The 18,965-nt window shown below is 38.5% G+C and overlaps 1 protein-coding gene across 3 annotated transcripts in view; it reads right to left on the bottom strand.

Moving 5' to 3' along the window:
- GABRB3 (gamma-aminobutyric acid type A receptor subunit beta3) overlaps positions 1 to 18,965 on the bottom strand; it is a 213,705-nt gene that overhangs the window by 13,572 nt on the left and 181,168 nt on the right. For all 3 annotated transcript variants that reach the window (XM_040968828.1, XM_040968829.1, XM_040968830.1), the window contains exon 7: positions 6,876 to 7,028. In XM_040968828.1, coding sequence (XP_040824762.1) covers positions 6,876 to 7,028 — 153 coding nt within the window. The remainder of the gene's footprint in view (positions 1 to 6,875; positions 7,029 to 18,965) is intronic.

Consider the following 18,965-nt stretch of genomic DNA (forward strand, 5'->3'; position numbering starts at 1 on the left):
TCTTCCTTTGTAACACTCCTTTCAGATTTTCCCAAACAGCTTGAAGCACTCGAACCCGAGGGACTGAATGTTATTGGAGATTCGCAACATTACAGAGCATGCACGGTGCCACATGTGCAATATGTCATGTTGTCACATCAGAAGAGCAAGCTGGCACCTCTGCTCTGGGAAAGTGAAATTCTTGGGGACATGACTCCTTACTGCCAAAAAAAAGATGCAGAGGGCATTTGGGATGGAAGGAGAGAGATGCAGAGCGACAAAGAATAATGTTCTCTGTATGTAGAGCGGACAGAGTAAACACACATCCAGAAGTCAACAAGAACTACGTGAGTGTTGGGATGAGAAACCCCAGAGAGGAAGAATGAATTTGAAGCCCTCCAAGTCTGTGGAGGGAAGTCCAACATTAAGAGCTCGATTAGACCACTTCACAGGAGAAAGCAATTCCTTTTACAATGCTGATGGGAAGTCACAGAAATGAGGCAATGCCTTTTTGTTTCTCTTCTTTTTTTAATTATTAAGGATGATATCCAGCATTGACTTAAAAAGCAATAGTTGATTGGCCCAGTGCGGTAGCCTAGTGGCCGAGGTCCTTGTCTTGCACATACCAGGATCCCATATGGGTGCCGGTTCCAAAGACTGCAGCCCTGTTTCCCAGCCAGCTTTGTGCTTGTGGCCTGGAAAACAGTTGAAGACTGCCCAAGGTTTTGGGACCCTGCACCCATGTGGGAGACCTGGAAGAGGCTGCTGGCCCCTAGCTTCAGATTGGCTCAGCTCTAACCATTGCAGGCGCTTGGGGAGTGAATCAACAAATGGAAGCTCTTCCTTTCTTCCTCCTCTCTGTTTATCTGACTATCCAATATATTTTTTTTAAAGGAAGAGCTGAGCGAAGCTCTTGAAGGCAGAGAAACTCCGCACCTTGACTGATTCAGTGTGCACATAATCGACAAAAATCGCAAAAAAAGAGTTTAATTCGAGATTAATGATTTTTTTTTCATGTTGCAGAATTTCATCATACTCAGGGACGATTGATCAAACCCCTGTGTTGTTATTTTGCTGTTATTTCTTTTAATTCTGCATATAACATTTTGTGAAGATTTACATTGTTCCCCTACTGAAGCTCAGCCTTTACAACCATGACAGAATTATGTTTTCTGATTATCTTCCTTTCATAGCAAAATAAACAATTCTTTGTATACAAAAAAATCCAAATTGGGTATTCAGGGACAGCTGAGACCAGGAAACACACTGGTTAGTAACTTGGTAAGAGATTCTTGAACTGAGTTAAACCATATTTGCATGAAAAGGCATGGATCACACACTTCATTAACATAAATACCTTTTATTACTGGAATACCTTTAAAATAAGTACATAACTTTGCTGATCTTAAACAATAAGAATCTAATGAAAGGCAGAGACCACAAGGATTATGTTAATATGAAAATAGTTGCAGATAAGAAGTAGAATAGCTGAATAGAATCAGATCTAGATTTTGCTGGAGGTAACTAGAAAACTTACTCATTAATTCATTAAATTCCACCTAAAAGGAGATGCTACAACAACTTGTGTATTTTAAAGAGCTGTTGTCCTGTCTAGTTATATTTTTTTTCCCCTCCTCTCCTGACTGGTGGGGGCAGGGAGTTTGGTCAAGAGAGAAGGAACAAAAAGTTACAATGTTCTTGGGGAAAAAAACAGCAGCTGTGGGCAGAGTGGCTTCTCAGAGAAGGAGGAGGAGGACAGGAGAAGCCACAGTGACTGTTGGGGAAGGGGGAGACAGGGAGAGAGAGGGAGTGTAACCCTGAGGTTGCTGGGGGGAGGAGGAGATGTGGGTGAAGTCACAGGATACAGATCTGGTTGCCGCTGGCAAGTAAGTGCCAGTGAGTTCCTGAGTCAGGGGTGGTATTGTAGGGAGCGGGATGAGGGTGAAATGCAGTTGTGGAGAATTCCACAAGTTCAAGAGAAAGTGTGATCAGGCTTTGGGTCCGAGAAGTCCACAGTGAGGGGAAGGCTTGGCCTTCGCCAGCAGAACCTTGGACACAGAGCAGAAAGAGCAAAGTTTAGGGCAGGAGTGGAGGTCCCAGAGGGTCTGCCGTAAGACATACTGGACCACTTTCCACTGCAGTGATAGAAATTGTCCAATTTCGTGAGGATATTAAAATTAAAAGTGCTCTCCGCCGATCAGTTTGAATCATTGTCTGAGGAATTTGTGGCCTGAGTCTTGGCCTAGTCCCATGCCTTTGAAATTAGCCAACAGACATCCCACTGGGGTCTGGGGATTATAGGCCCAAAACTATGAGTTGCCCATTCTGTCCCGATTGCCCTGCGGCTAGTTTGGGCTTGAAGAAAGCATCCTTTACCTTGAGAGAGGTGAGCTAGAAAGGGAACCCAGTTCCCCAAGGAGGGCGGGCCAGTGAATGGATCATCTTCCTAGACACTGTCAGCACCCTAGCTAGGTGCCCAAACAAGTAAGTTGTCAGTGAATGTCTCCCTAGACACTACAAGCTCAAACGGAGTCTGACTTGCACGATTTCCACGGACCAAACAACACACAGTGAAGAGGACTTTCGGGACAGAAGGGGCTAGGCAGAGGGGCTTACCTGGCTCACGGCTGGCAAATGATATAGATGTGCAAATTCTAATTCTGAAATATTAAGAATTTACACACACAAAAAAAATCAAGGCAACTGAAAAGGTGAACATTTTCCTACTTGGGCAACTGAAGACACTGACTATGATTACAAATGCATTTTCCAAGGCCGACGGGACAACTGTTTTTTTTGGTTTTGTTTTTTTTTTTTTTCATGGTGTTATGTCAGATCTTCCAGCACATGGAGACTTTCATCGGGGGAGAGCTCAGCAGTAGATTTTTATCCCTAGTAATCCAAGGAATGAATGGCACAACTGAGTCCAGGAAGCAGTGCAAGGCAGATCAGTTGGCACATTCAGGACATCAGGCTCTGGGGTCCTACGCATCTCCCTAGTGGGTAATTAGAACTTAGGTATTGTGGTTTAATTCTTTCTGGCTTCCCTTCTTATCGGCAGGCACACAGTCTCATGGTGAGTGTCCCACAGAGAGAGGACTTAAAGCCTGCAGAACCAGCTCATCATTGACGAGCCAGAGAGCAGGAAGACAGCCCAGCCTTTGACGCATACCCTCCTTCCACTGAGCTCTCAACTGCTCCAAGAACCAAGAAACTTACTTTTATGCGTCGCTGCACACCGTGATTGCTTATGGAATATACGGAATGTTAAGATGTCAGATCATTTTCAACATTCTTCTTTAACATCGTATTCATGTGCACCTGGGGACTTTCTCCAATTTGAAAATGGCAACACGATAATTGCAGTTTACAAATAAACATGAAAACATCAGGCAAATGCTACAAAATGGGGCTTTCTCACTATTATTCAAAAATCTTGTAATGTTGCTGCCATTACTTAGTTTTCCCCTTTAAAATGGATTTGGGGAGACTAACGGGGTTTGCTTCTCCAGCTGACTATTCTGGATGAATATGTCTAGCACAAGCTTCAGTGGAGGCTCCGGGAATTGAAACAGCAGGTACATCTTACAGCTGTTTAGCCTGCCTGGTCCATGAGGTCCTGGGGACATATGTGAGGACTGTGCATGCCGGCTTACCATACTGGAACACAGAGTCCCTTAGCAGTAAGATTGTTCAGTGAGGGCTTGCTATGGATTAGATATTGTTTGAGAAGTCCACTCAAAGGTCATGTGCTTAAAGCTTGGTGGTCAATGTGGTAATGTGAGAGATACTGGAAGCTTTAAGAGATGGACTTGACTAAGGATGCTGCACTGGAAAGACTGAATATAGTTCTTGTGGTACGACCCTTGTTTATTGCGAGAATCTTTTATATTATAGCAACAGTCCCTCTGTGCTCTCTGGCTTCCTGGCCTATCATGATGTGATCTCTTTCTCACATGCATTCCCATCATGCTGCTATCCACCATGGGAGAGACGAACCATGGAGGCCTTGACTGGAGCAAGGGAGACACCAGTACCACGCTACTGATACTACACAACAGTGAGAGAAACGTGTCTCATTTCTTTATATCTTACTTAGCCTCCAAAATCATTTTTACACCAATCACAGACAGATACAATGTTCTGGGCTTCCAGTTTGGGCTCACATGAGCTCTTAGTTTAAAAGCCAATACACCTATTAATTCCTTCTGTCATTTTAGTTCCTGTACAGAACACTAGGCACAACGGTGCATGTGCTGGCCTACAGCTTGGGACAGCTGAATCACATGGCCTATGGCAGAATTCCATCTCAGCCATGAGGAGCGCACAGCCATCTAGAGCTGTCAGGAACTCTACATGCAATAGCTAAAAAGCACTGATGATGTGCCAATTAATGGTAACTGGTATTGCTAACAATGATAATATCAAATATATTATAACCGTCTATATTTTATTAGCATTGCAAAAATATTTTCTCAATGACCTTCAGGTTTCCTGGTATTGTCTTAAACTTTTTTGTTCTTCAAGATGACACCATCCAACTTCAGTAGAGGAGATGAGCACAGAGTGGTATATTTCACTTTTTTTCATATATTCACCAGGCTACTATGTCTTTTTACTCACTGTTAGCTTCAACATATTTCTTAATTAGATTATGTCAATCAAATACTATACCATACTAAGAAGCTTCTGTAGAGCAAAGGAAAAAGTCAACGGGAGAAAAGTCCTATCCTAGCAAGAGAGGCAGAGAAAACATTGTACTTGCTGCCACATTCCTTCAGCTGGACATGCGTGGGACTGCTGTTGGTCCACACACCACAGTTCCTAGGGTCACAGTGGCCCTTTAGATCTCCAGGCCTCAGATTCACCTTACTCTAGTAATGTCCCCCCACTCTGGCTTCTCACACTTGCCTCGCAGAAGTTCAACATCAATCAGAGCTTAAAATTCCTCCACTCAAGCCAAGTCATGGAGGCAGGCTTAGGCTTAAAATAATAAACCTGTATGCTTAAGACAAAATAGATTCTGCTCTCAAACACTGCAAATTAAACACTGCTTGAACAAAATTCACTCTCGCTAGATCATTTCTTGTGGTTGAAAATAACACTCCAGAGTTTAAAAGGCATATAATAGCTATTAGTTGGAAAATCTGGATATTCACATTTTCAGTAGAGCTCATCCCTGTGGATGTCAGACAACTGTGTGTGGTACATATATCACTGTAATTATCGCAATAACAATCCCTGTTGAAGATTTACTGGAAAGCTCATGTAGCTTTGGCTCCAGGTCTCCACTTGCACGGGCCCAGAAGTCATTCCAATAAATGTCTATTTGTATAGTTTGTATTCCTTTCATTAGTAGAGGACACAGATCTACAATTTTCAGATCTACTCTTTCCAATTCACCATGTGTGTGCATTTTACAGGTAAAAGGAAGAGAGAACAGATTAAGAGTAATCTAAGAAGGTTTGACAAAAAGAAACATCTTCATGAAGACTGGTTTGGCATGGTAACATCTGGAGTATGTGGAGAGAACCTACAGATTTTATTCTGTAGAGAATGTTGCTTGCCATACCCATTAGAAATTCAAAACAATAGAGCATGCTTAGCTTTGCCATTCTATTCTTCACAGAGTTCTTTTGAAGTCACTTAATGCCTTCAGAAACACCTTCTTTCCAAGTCAGTCATATATATTTCCTGATAATCTAATCTAGAGGACTGCTCTATAACACATATGTTTGTGTGCTTATGTCAGATATTCACATAGGCATCTGTATACTAGTACTGTAATCTTAAAAAAAAAAAAAACAGTCAAGTTAAAGACCCGAGAGAGTTGAGACACAGAAAGAGAAAGAAATTAGGAATTAGCTGGAACTCTGAATTCTTTTTTTTATAAAAACAGGTATTATCTATTTAATAAATAAAATATATACATATAATGCTTTTAAAAAGCTACATTTTATACAAATATTTACAAAATGAACAGTGCAATTAAAGATCATCTATACAATGCATCTACGTGTGTGTGTGTATATGGAATATATATGTACGTGTGTGTATATATATATATCATAAATGAGTTCCATCATCACAGTCTGTGGATTCCTGAATTCATATGCTTGCCGAGAAGTTAGTTATTAGCAAAATGCATTTATGATTATTTTCCATTAATTTTAAAAAAATATTGGCGATCTCATTTTCAGGAGTTAAACTCCATCTTGACCCAAGAAAAAATGCAGCAAAAATTCCTCATTGGCTCTGCAATTCTGAAATGATTATTTTAACCATAAATTTTCATAACAATTAGCTTAGTACAATATAAAGTTTCTGGAAATTACTCTGTTAGTAAACAAAAATATTAAATATTAGAACCTATAATATCAGTGCACATGAGTTAATAATCCAGCCACCAAATAACCAAAGGCTAGGAAAGACCACTAGGGCTCTTGGGAATCACCCAGAATCTAATTGCATATTTTAATGCTCATTAAATTGTGTAATTCAAATTATATGCTGTTATATTTGACTATTTCCCTGACTTAAAAAAGAAAAATACACAATTAATCAAGTCTTCTTTCTGGGCCATGGAATAATTTTGAAGAGGAGATGTTAATCCTTGCTTTAAAATTAGTGTCAAAATAGTTTTACTATGCAAATATTCTGCAAGCATATTTTCCCTTTCAAGGCCATGGAAATTCACATTTGAGCCTTGTAATTAAATTAACACATCAAGGGAATCGTGCATGAAATTAATATTTCATGATAAGCAGTGACTATCTGGGTAAGGCCTCGTGTCAGCATGTCAAAAATCAGAGTTGAACTACAGCCTTAAAACTCCCTCAACACTGTCATAATATGGTTACTTTACATTTGGGGGATCACTCAAAAATAGCACATACCGAGGGCAACTCTAGCAGCAGATGCATCATAATTGATCCAGAAGGATACCCACGAGAGAATCGTAATCAGTATAGAGGGCATGTAAGTCTGAAGAATGAAATATCCAATATTCCTCTTCAACCGAAAACTCAGTGAGAGTCGTGGATAGGCACCTAGGATAAACAAGACAATGACATTACACTGGACTAAACAAGGCAGACAAAAAGATATTGCTTGGATTTCCATGGCTGATAGCATTCCCCTGAAGTTCAGGGATCAAGCCATAGTTCATTTCATGTTCATTTCAGCACCTGTTAGGAAAACTCCAGAGGAAGATTTTAGCTGAGAATACATGATAATCCCAAATACGTCTTTCATATTTCTTTCTGCCCCATTTAGCAGTGAAGGCTTACCCAAGGTTTCTCTTCTTTAAAATATTTTTGAAAATTGTATTCATACTGACAGAATAGGTTTCACATATTTTATTAAGTGCAGTTCTAAGAAGATAACCATGCTGATAAAAATGATCTGTACCAGACATTCCCTCAAGCCAGAGCAATGTTGTCACAGGTATTGGAAGCACTGACCCTACGATGTCTGAGACCTTTCACAGGCACCCCAACTGGAGAGACACACAAGCAAGTCCAGCCACAGGAAACAGTACTGTGTAGTACTGTGCACTGAGATGCTCCGGTCTAGCCACAGGTGGGATCGGGTAAGGGGGAGCACAAAAAAGATGCTTCATGAAGCCCTTGCCCGTTGTTTTAATGAATCCCACTGTTAATCCTCAGCCCTGCATGTCTCACTTGGCACATCCTGGAATTCTGCAATCATCACCATCTCAGATGAAAAAACAGCCCTTTGGTGGCACTACATATAGTGTTTGCCTCTTGCTGTGTTACTTCATTTTATGGCTGTTTTAAGGAATAAGGCAAATGTGGCCAGCATTTCCTCCATCTCTACCAACAGAGCATTTCTCGGGTTTCAATCCTCCCAGTTCCTTATCTTCTAGAGTCCAGCAAAGCGGCTTGAAAGGCAACTTCTGATCACCCAATGCCCTTCTCTAGGCAACAATTTTCTTGACTCATCCCCTCCAGCCTCACAGACATATTGGTTCTCCCCTCACCTTAGAATTCTTGCATCGTATACTTCATGAGACCTGACCTTTTCTGATCTCCTTCATTCCAAGACTTATGGTCTCCTATTCTCTGCCTGCCTCCCAAATGCATTGTGCAGATATATTAATCCTTGTTCCTTTCTCTGAATATTCTTTTAATCTTTTCTTTAGAAGTCTGATTCACTAATAGAATTATTACCCCTATAAAGGAAATGCATGCTTTTATACGCAGATGGCTACCTCCAGCATTAATGGCACTTACAGCCAGAATTATGTAAGAGATAAGATAAATCACCTAATGGACCCAACATTTTCAGGTTGACAATCTGGGAAATGTCCTGCAGTCTTTGCTGTTGCTCTGTGTGGTTCCCTGTTCAAATATATATCATACTGTCATCATAGCACGGCTCTTTTCATAGTTGTCACAAATTATTTGTAAATACATTTTTAAATTACATTTGATTTTCCATTCTATACATATGTTGGATGCTTTAGTTTTAGATTATTTCTACTTTGGAAAAAACCTGCAAATAGTATCCATGAGGATATCTTTCAGGAGAGCCCCATTACTATATTTATTCTTATGAGACGGATGAACATGTCCAAAGTAGAATGGCTGGGACAATGTTTAAGGCCTTTGCATGCATTGTCACATTAATTTGCAAAAGAATCACACAAATATGTTCCATTGCAAGGAGTACTTCCTAAAAATGCTAATTGTTACCTAGCAAACATGACAACACCATATAATATCTCTTACGAATAAACTTTGGTAATTCTGGCATGAACATATATTCTTAAATCATTTTTCAAATGAAATATTTCCTACTTATTACTTTTCTGTGTTTAATTTTATGAATTACCTGATTATAATATTAATATCTTCCTCACTTTTCTACCCTTTTAATTCGTCCACCTTTCCACTAAAGTCCTTCATGTACTGAATTCTTGTCTGTACTGTCAACAAGCTCCTTTCCAGTTACTTGTTTTATGACTCGTAACTGAGTGAGAATAGGGGGCATATTGATAAGATGCTCATGTACAATAAATCTGCACATTTCATCATTTTCCCTTTGATTTTTAATGTTTTTGGGGGGAGCTACTATACATAAGTCAGCTACAGAGATATATTCGCAAACCTGTTTTCAAAGCTGGCAATTATTTGAACATATGAAATGAAGTGAAAATGTAGACTGATTTTTATTGAAAAACCAGTGAAGTTCATGTGCCAGAACCATCAAGAGACTATGGCTTTCTTTCACACACATTCAGTTACACATCTATTGTTTCATAAGATATTACATGTAACATGGATTTGATCAAGCTGGGTTTCATTCCTAGTCCTGCCTCTACTCCCATCTACCCAGTCTGGAAGCAAAACACTGAAACTGATGCTGCCCCATACTCAGAATCTTTTATGATTCATGGCCTCCAGCAAATGGAAAAATAACTCATGTGGGAATTCTACTGTCTCCCTGCTTTATCAAATACGTTTCATTTTCCACTATATTTCAGCACTAGCATCAAGTTTACTAGCGAAAGGGACTCTCACTGCTTCAAAATAATTGTTCATACATCCTGCTTTTGTTAATTCATATCCCTTGTTCTTATGAAAGAAATATCTTCCCTTATCCATACTTCTTAGCTCTGGGCAAATGCCCAGTGACCATGAATCTTTTATTTTTCCTTCCTCCGATGTAAACAACCACCTTCTTTGATTATTTTCTTTCTCATTAAGGTGTAACTGTTAACAATTTCCAATAATATCTTTATTGGAAGTGAAGCAGTCCGGTCACTGAGGGCATCACCCTTACAAGAGGTTTCTGTTCCGATAAAAGAAAGCAAACTTGACCCCTGACCCCTGACCCCTGACTCTCTCTGGTTTCCTTTCTTACCATGTGATCTCTTCTTCACTCACTCATCATTCTCCCATCTACCAAGAGGCCCTTAACAGAGACTAGTCAGTTTCCAGAATTTTGCACTTTTTGCCTCCAAAACTTTGAGATAAAGAAATCTTTTTTTTTTTTTCCTTTTGGCTGTGAAGTGCTAAGGCTCCAACATTTTGTTCTAGTGACTACAGGAAATGAAACAAATCCGCCATATTCTATAATTGATCATGTTCTTTCTAAAATACATCTTCAGATCAACTGTCCCAAGTGAAGGCAGTATTGACACCCTCACAATGATGTGTGCCTCATCGTCTGCTGGAATTCTTGCCCCTGCAACGTGGTGGTAGTACCAGGGTGGGAGTGTTGGGGTGGGGTGGCAAATACCAAGAAGAATGACACAACTGGGAAATTCCACACTTGGAAGACCACCAGAGACAAAGACAAAGATAATGCAGTCAGATTTCAAAAATCCATGAACCCCTGGAAATTCACCAAGATATTAACTGACACAGAGTTAAGAATTTTAAAAACAAAAAAACAATTTGTATGTATTTTCAATAGCAAATGTATTTCATTTGTTAAAAGTGAAATGCCAGCTCAACAAAATTTTTAGGCATCCAGCATGTGTCCCACCACATGAGAGCCTCCAAGGTGGAACGAAGTGAATGCAACAAACAAAAATGACTTAAGGTTCTAATTCATGCTGGAAAGGGAGTCATGCACAACTGTCCCTGGTGAAACAGTGGTTTGCTGCGCCCTGTAGACACAAAAATATTTCAGGAATCATAGGTTTCATGCTATGTGAAATGAGATACTCCTAGGTGAACAAATTTCTTTTGGCAAGAGAAAAGAGTGCTTAAAGGTAAAGCATCCAACATAACCTAAGGAAGAAAACCTCTCCAGGTGCCATACGATAGGAACTTCAGACTTCTAGATTTCTAGGCAAAGACTTGTATCATTTGAAATGCATACAAAAGAGTATATAAAATTTTTTTCTGGAGTTTTGTTAGACAAAGTCCTTATATTGGCAAGATGGAATGCCATATAAATGCACTATTCATAAGTAAAGCTCTCGCATGATCATAGATAGTGGCTAATAATTTAAAGTTAAGAATTGATAAATCAGTTGAATTAACATGTACCCTTCAAATCAGTATCAGAGGCTTTAAAATTGCAACAGAAATGCACAGAGTTCTAATTCCGTGTGTGCCAGTGCAGATGTGGTCCGATCCCCACGTACAGGCTGAGCTAACAAAAAGTCGCACAGTCCCTGAATACAAGTGCAGCGTTCCAAGTCGGAGCTTCTTTGGCAAACCTAGTTAGTGAACATGCTGATCTCAACCCTTTTTCCCTGGATGCATTAAAAGCTATGCCAAAAACAAGGCCCTGCATTTCTAATCCAGCCTAAATTTATATCACTCTCTAGGCATTAATATTTTTGGAGAACTCATTAAAAATGTGGATAGAAAGCTTCATGCCAGCTTTGCAGAGTGAGAAGCACTCCAATGTATCTAAGCATCATAAAGTAGCAAACTGATGGGTTAGCAACCTCCGCAAAGCCGTGTCACCCTCGCCACAGCGGGCTGTCCCGCAGGCTGTCCCACCGTTGCCTGAAAGAACACCACTTACTGCTGCTTCTGAATTCCCTATCATGATATCTTATTCATTTGTGACACGCCTTCTGTTGATCACACAGCTTCCAACCAGAAACAGTGCTACCAATTTTCTCATCCTCCTTATTGGTCATTTCCTTATACATTGAAAATTAAAAAAAAAAAAAAAACCTCATTGAGAATAAAGGGGATATATGAAATAAATGAGTAGAGAGAAAATACAAAAAGCAGACAATGGTTTGCTTCTGACAGCTACAGTAAAATAACAGTGTTGTGCTGTATGGGAATAAAAAGGACATGTATATGTGTGAGCAATCCAACCTCAACAGTTTGCTATGTTATTTTTGAGAAACTGACTACTCTCTCAAACCTGCTGTTTCCTTAAGTGTACAAAGAAAAGGAATGCAATGAGTAAAAAAAGAAAAATTAGCAAATTATAACTGATCACATTTTAGAAGTGTTACACTGAAATTAAGACAATCCACAGAATTGAATATGTGCAAATTTTATGTCCAGTTAGAAATTTGTATCTAAAACGGATAAATGATATCTGCAAAACAAGACACCAAATTTAAAAAAAAATGGGAAAATGTCTGGAAAATATGTCTCCAAAGATGGACAAATAGCCAATGAAAACAAAAATTGCTACACTTCCTTAGTGCAAATAAAGCACAGATGATGTCACTTCATGCGGTCAGAGTGTGGCCAGTGGCTAAGGTGATGTTTCCGAGTTCTTGGGTTCCCTTCCTGCTTTACTCCCCGTTCTAGTCTCCTGTTTACACATTCTGAGATACAATAAGTGAACACTCAGAGAGTTGAGACTATGCTACCTGTGCAAAAGGCCCAGACGGAGTTTTTCATTTGTGGTTTCAATCGAGGGCTATTGCAGATGATGTATTAAACAAATCAGGAGATGAAAATAATTTTTCTGTCTTTTGCAAGTATTTTTGGAGATGAGAAAAATCTGTTCTTTCACAAGTACTTATAACAAAATATCAGTATGACATACTAACTACCAAGAGTGCTTTCTCAAAAACACAGAAGACATCATTAGACTAATATCCCAAATATATCAGCAACTTAAAAAAAAACTCAACAACAATCAAAAACCAACAAATCCAGTTCAGAAATGGACAAAGGACTTCAATAGATAGATAAACAAATAGATAGCAGACAAATGGGCAGCAAATAAATGAAAAAACAAAATGCTGAGCATCACCAGCCATCAGGGAAATGCAAATCTAAACCATCAGGACTGGCAAAAATTCAAAACACAGAGTAACAAATACCAGCCAGGATGTGGAGAAAGGTGAAACTTATACACGGTTGGTGGGAATGTAAATTAGTGCCCCACTGGGTAAAACTGTGTGGAAATTTCTAGAAACATTAGAAGTCAAATTGGCACACAATCCAGAGATCCCACTACTAGGTATATACTCAAAAAGCTTGAACAAAACAAATCAAAGAGATAAGTACACCAACTTGTTTGTGGCAGCTCCGTTCATGGCAGCCAAAATTTGGAATCCACCCAGGTGTCCACCATTTATCTATCCACACATACACGCACACACAATGGAATGTCATTCCGCTATAAACAAAATGAAATTCCACCGTTTGCAGCAAAGCAGATTCAACTGGAGCACAACATGTTGGGTGAAACAAGCCAGCCGCAGAAAGACAAACATAAAATATTTTTTCCCTTATAAGTGGGAGCTAAAATTTTTTTTTAAATATATAAGAAAAAAGAAATGTTTGCATTAGCATTGATAATAATATAGGTCTGCAAAATTCTGTTTTGTACCTTTGTCAAACCAGTAGTTAAGAATGTCATATTATTATACTTTTAATGATTTGTAATGCCTTAAAATTTTTTATGAGTGGAATGATTATTTTATTCATTCAATTATTATTTACAGTCATGTAAGATCATTTTGCTTTTTATTTGTTCAGCTTCTTCTTTGGTGAAGTGTTAAGCTTTTCATTGTAAATTTAAAATATGTTATCTCAAAAGCTTAAAAAAAAGGGAAAAGGAAGGAGTGGGAAAATATGGGAGGGAGAAAGTATCATTATGTTCTTCTATACAAATCACACCAAATATGTTAAAAACTATTTAAAAATTAAAATTTAAAAAAAAAACAGAGCAAATGTTTAGCCTTCCATTTAAGGTGTCACTTGAGACCCCCTTATCTGAGTGGTTGGACTCAAGTCCCACATCTACTCGTGTTTACACTCTCATTAATGAAGACTCTGGAAGGCAGAAGGTGATTGCTCAAGAGGTTGGATTCCTGCCACCTGCAGAAAATACCTGGATTGGGTTCCTGACTCCTTGCTTCATCCTGGTCCAGCTCCAGTCAGTGCAGGCATCTGAACAGTTATGCAGCAAATGGGAGCTCTCTGTCTCTCCATCTGCATCCTCTCTCTCTCTCTCTTTCTGTGTGTGTGTGTGTGTGTGTGTGTGTGTGTGTGTATCACCGTGTGTGGGATGTTTTGGGGAGGTGTCTTGCTACCTCTATGAATAAATCAATTCTTTTAAAAATACAGGAAAACACATGCTGGTGTGGATGTAGATTAATTAAACCATCATAAATGGTTGGTGGGTGAGTGTTACTGATAGCACCACTTTTAAAAAGCCTGACAACTCCTAAAAAGGTTAGCAAGAGTCAGTGAATGACACAGCAAATCTACTACTAAGTACATGAGTTTGTTTCCTGACAGAAATGAAAACATATTCATATTAAATTGTGTACATATAAAATGTTTTTAGAAGGCTAAAACAGAACACAAAAGCAACCCATATGGATAAACAATGTAGGAAAAATATAATAAATAGATAAGTACATTTTTTTTAAATTATTGCATAGTGTTGTGTGATGTGAAGGCTCCATGCACTTTTATAGATCTCTCATATTAGTAAAATGGAGTATTAATTGACGAGAAAAATGATGAACTACTAATGTAAGCCACAAGGTTAATCAATCTTAAAGAAAACATTTGAAGTGAAAGAATCAAAAAGGACCACATATGGTCTGATTTCACTGATAAGAAAACAGCCACTGGCTATGACAGAGAAGGGGTTTCTTTGGGGGCTAAGAAAATATTCTAAAATTGATTGTGTCTATTATTTGTATAACTCTGTAAATACACTAATTATCATTAAACATTAAAAATGAGTAAATTGCATACTACGTGAATCATCTCAATAAATCTGTTATAAAATCAAAGATCTACTACATGTATAAGTATTTTTACTAGGAATTAACTGGCTTAATTGATAACTACAAAATCTACTGTCTTGTCCCCAAACACAATGACTATGAGTCTCTCCCTCATTTTCTTCTTCTCTACTTTGAGCAGCTTCTGCACTCAGAATTCTGTGATCACAGAGATATGGGGCAAATCCATTCTTCCCTGGAGGTCTTAAAGGAAATTTCAAAAGATGGAAGCACACAAGAAGCATTTCTGTGAATGAGCTGGATGTCAAGGGGTCTCTGAAGAAGAACACACAGAAGCTCAATGGCTCACAGAGAAAGTTCTGGTCTCACCAGTTGGGTAGGATTTAGGGGTGGTATCTCTATAGGAGGTTAAAAGCAATCCTAAGGATTCTTTAACCAAAGTCAATGGAAAAAACTAGAAGAGGAATTTTAAGGTTAAAAGAATTATAGATAACATGCATATATATGTGTATATATGTATATGTATATTAGTGATAATTCCTTCTTTCAATACGTCATGTAATATATTCTCAACACCCCAGCAAATGCCATTTATAGACCCAGTGGAGAGTAATTTAATCAGAGGATTCTCTTCATAAAAACTAAAGTTTGACTGGGGTTCCCAAATGAACTCTTGCAAATAATTTTGAGTTCATTTCATCAGTGGGATAGCTGGACCTTTAAAAATTCATAATTCAATCATTGTGCTCTTAAATCATGGGATCTGTTCCCTTATATACCTTTTTCTCATCATTGTTCATTTCAGACCTTTCTATTTTCCAATCTTGGTTGAATTTTTCTTTAAAGTTAAAATATATCACTATGCGAAAATAGAGAAATGAAATACCTGATAATTAAGAAGCATATTAAAGAATCTGTTCTCTAGCTGTTTTGAAAATTTAAAAGAAAAACTCCAATTTGTAGTACAAAGGAAAACAAAAAGTTGAGTGAATTTCCAATTTAGTATAAATTGTACATCCAAACTTTTCTTGGTGAACATGACACGCATTAAGATCAACACAAAAGCTGAGGTCCTAAATGCCAGAATGGCAACCTGTGTGTGTTCACAGCAATGCTTTCCTTTTTCTAAAAGGTCTATTTATTTCTATTTGAAAGGTGAATTTACACAGAGAAGTAGAGAGAGACAGAGAATCTTCTATCTGCTGATTCACTTCCCAATTGGCTATAATGGCCAGAGCTAAGCCATTCTGAAAGAAGCCAGGAGTTTCATCTGTGTCTCTCATATGGCTGCAGGGGACCAAGAACTTTACGTCACCCTCCGCTGTTTTTGCAGTCCATAAGCAGGGAGCTGCATGGAAGTGGAGCGGTTTGTATAAGAACTAACACCCATACGATGCTGGCACTTGCAGGCAGAGGATTAGCTTGCTGTGCCAATGTGCCAGCCCCCACAGCAATGTGTTAATGGGCTCCCCATGTCCCATACGAACACCACTTCAAATGTCAGCTGTTCCACTTTCCATCTACCTTGCTGTTCATGTGTCTGGAAAAGCAGCAGAAGATGGCTCAAATGCATGGGTCCCTGCACCCATATGAAGCCCAGGATGAATTTCCTGGCTCCTAGCTCCCAACTTGGGATCGGTTCATCTCTGGCTGTAGTGGGATTTGGGGAGTGAATCAGTGGGTGGAAGACTGTTCTCTCTATCTCTCCTTCTAGCTCTATAAAAAAAAAATCTATGTTTAAAAGAAAAATAAATAAAGACCTTCTTAAAAATAAATTTCAAAAAAAAAACCATTTCAAAATGAAATGTAAAACACATAACTGGAAGAAAAGCTCAAAGAAGATCAAGCAGAAAGGTTAACTTTCAGATTGTTCACTAATTTATCTTCTGGTGTGACAAAAGGAAAATTGTGAAACTATCCTAAGTGACAGAAAAACAACAGGAGAAAAAGACTTTGGATAGAATGCAGGAGAGAATGGAAATGAGAAAACAAAGTAGAATACTACCACAAAGATCATCAGCTAAACCGAAGAGGAGATGATGGAACTCGAGAGGTATGGGCTCCCACAAGCGAAGGGAAGACTTAAGAGATTCTGGAGCTGGCAGGGGCTGAGTGTATGAGGTTGTAGGACTCCTAATACACAGCAAGGGAAAGCAGGTCTGGAAACAGTAGGCTCTTCTAGCAGCAGATTAGAAAATCTGTGTATTGGATTAGGAAATCCCAGGGTCCTGAGTGAGGATTTGGGGCTTCCAATTCCAACATCCAGTTTTGGAAACCTGAATAAAAGGGTGGATCATCAAGAAGCTATGGGGGACAGCTTCCTGGCATAGTAAATTCAGCCATTGCATCCAACAAGGACTCCGGGTCAAATGTCAGCAGCTCCACTTCTGATCCAGCTCCTTGCTAATGTGCCTGGGGAAGCAGTGGAAGATTATACAAATGCTTGGGTTCATGTACCCATGTGAGAAACCCAGAAGATCTCTCTGTCTCTCTCTGTAATTATTATTTTTTAAAAGTTATGGCCCATTCACACGTGGCCATAAAGGAAGGAGGAAGGCTGAGCACATCATACATTGCTTATCAAATTGCAACCATTCCAGGATGAGGGATAAAAATATTTATGTATATCATGTTTGTTAAGAAATTTTATAAAAGTAGTAGATACAAGTGCAGCAAATTCTCTGCTTAATAATGTTTAGAAATGGCAGTTTTTGCAGTGTCTCAAATCACACATCAGAGGGGCCAGTGCATGTCCTGACTGCTCTACACCTGATCCAGCTCCCTGCTTAAGCACTGCAAAAACAGTGAAGGATGGACAGCTCAAGTCCTTGAGCCCCGGCAACAATGTGGGTAACACAGCTCCTGGCCATAGATTAGCTCAGCTCCAGCTTCTGAGGCCACCTAGGGAGTGAACTAAAGGATGAAAACAAAAAGCTGTCTTTGTAAATTCTCCTTTCAAATTAAGACAAATTAAATTTTTCTAATTAAATTTTCAAATTAAAACAAATAAATCTTAAATATATATATATATATTCTCCTTTCAAATGAAAACAAATAAGCTTAAATTTATTTATTTATCAAGAGTTCCTCTGCATCTGAGAATAGCATCTCCAGCTGTACTGCACGGAACTGTTGAAATTACTATCTCTCTCTCTCTCTCTGCTTTTCTCTTTCTCTCTCTTTATATATCTGTATATATTATAATGTCCAAGGGAAATTAGTAACAACTCCTTAAAACAAGAAGGGACAAAATCAAAAATTAGCATGCTGTCACTACAGTTAAAAACTAGAATAAATGCATTTGCTTTGCTTTCTTCGTAGTTGTAAATAAGTTGATTTTTTCCTCAAAATATCATTATTAAACAATGTTAAAAAGTAATAATCATTTCTTCATAGTAATTAAATCAGCTACCACTACCATATCTTCAAAACACAATTATGGAATTCCATTTTTTCCTTCTGAACAAAGGCACACTTAATTTCCACTAGGGTAAAAGAGACATTATGCATTATGTTGATTTTTTTTGTCAAAACATAAGATTTGGGTATATTGAGGCAAACAATTCAATGTCATAACACATATTTATATATATTTTTCTCTCCCATAGAACTTAATCATTTGAACATATGCTTGCAATAATGGTCAGATTTCCTCTAAATTCAGTAATTCTTGATTTTATGGTTTATACAGTAAGTTAGGCACCGGGATATGTGTTAAGAATACAAATACGAAATCAAAATCGTTTCTAATCTTAAAGATTTACTCCAGTTGGCAATTATGAGTCAGTTCTCAATGGACAATAATCCGGTGGAATTAAGTCCCAATGTTTGTAATGTGCAAAGCTCTAGTCAACTACTGTGGTGTTTATTTTTAGGTTCTACAAAATATGCCTCCATCTCTGATCCCACAGATTTTAATTAATGATACTTAATCATTGTTTACTATCAGCCAGGTCCTGTTCTAGAGCCTGTATTTATCCTAATCCACATAATCTTTTCATCAATCCTATCAAATAAACACTATTCATAGCTCTGCTACACAGAGAAGTTGCATTAGTTTTATCTGCATTGCTAAAAAGGCCAGTTGGGACATAAGCTTTGGTCATCTGGCTCCAGAGTCTGGGATTTTAAACCCTGGATATGCTGTGTCTTGAGCAGGTTTCAGAAATTTCTCTTGGGGCTTATTTTCTGCTCAAAATGCCTTTGTCAGATAAGCCAGGTGGGGAATATCACTGGAACCATGGAGCTCCACCGAGAAATCCTACTGGCCAAGACCCTTCTACACCTCTCTCTAATCCACAGCCTTGTCCCATGCTTG

Source organism: Ochotona curzoniae, unplaced genomic scaffold (assembly GCF_017591425.1).
Source record: "Ochotona curzoniae isolate NIBS_2020 unplaced genomic scaffold, NIBS_Ocur_1.0 scaffold_4701, whole genome shotgun sequence".
Taxonomy (NCBI): domain Eukaryota; kingdom Metazoa; phylum Chordata; class Mammalia; order Lagomorpha; family Ochotonidae; genus Ochotona; species Ochotona curzoniae.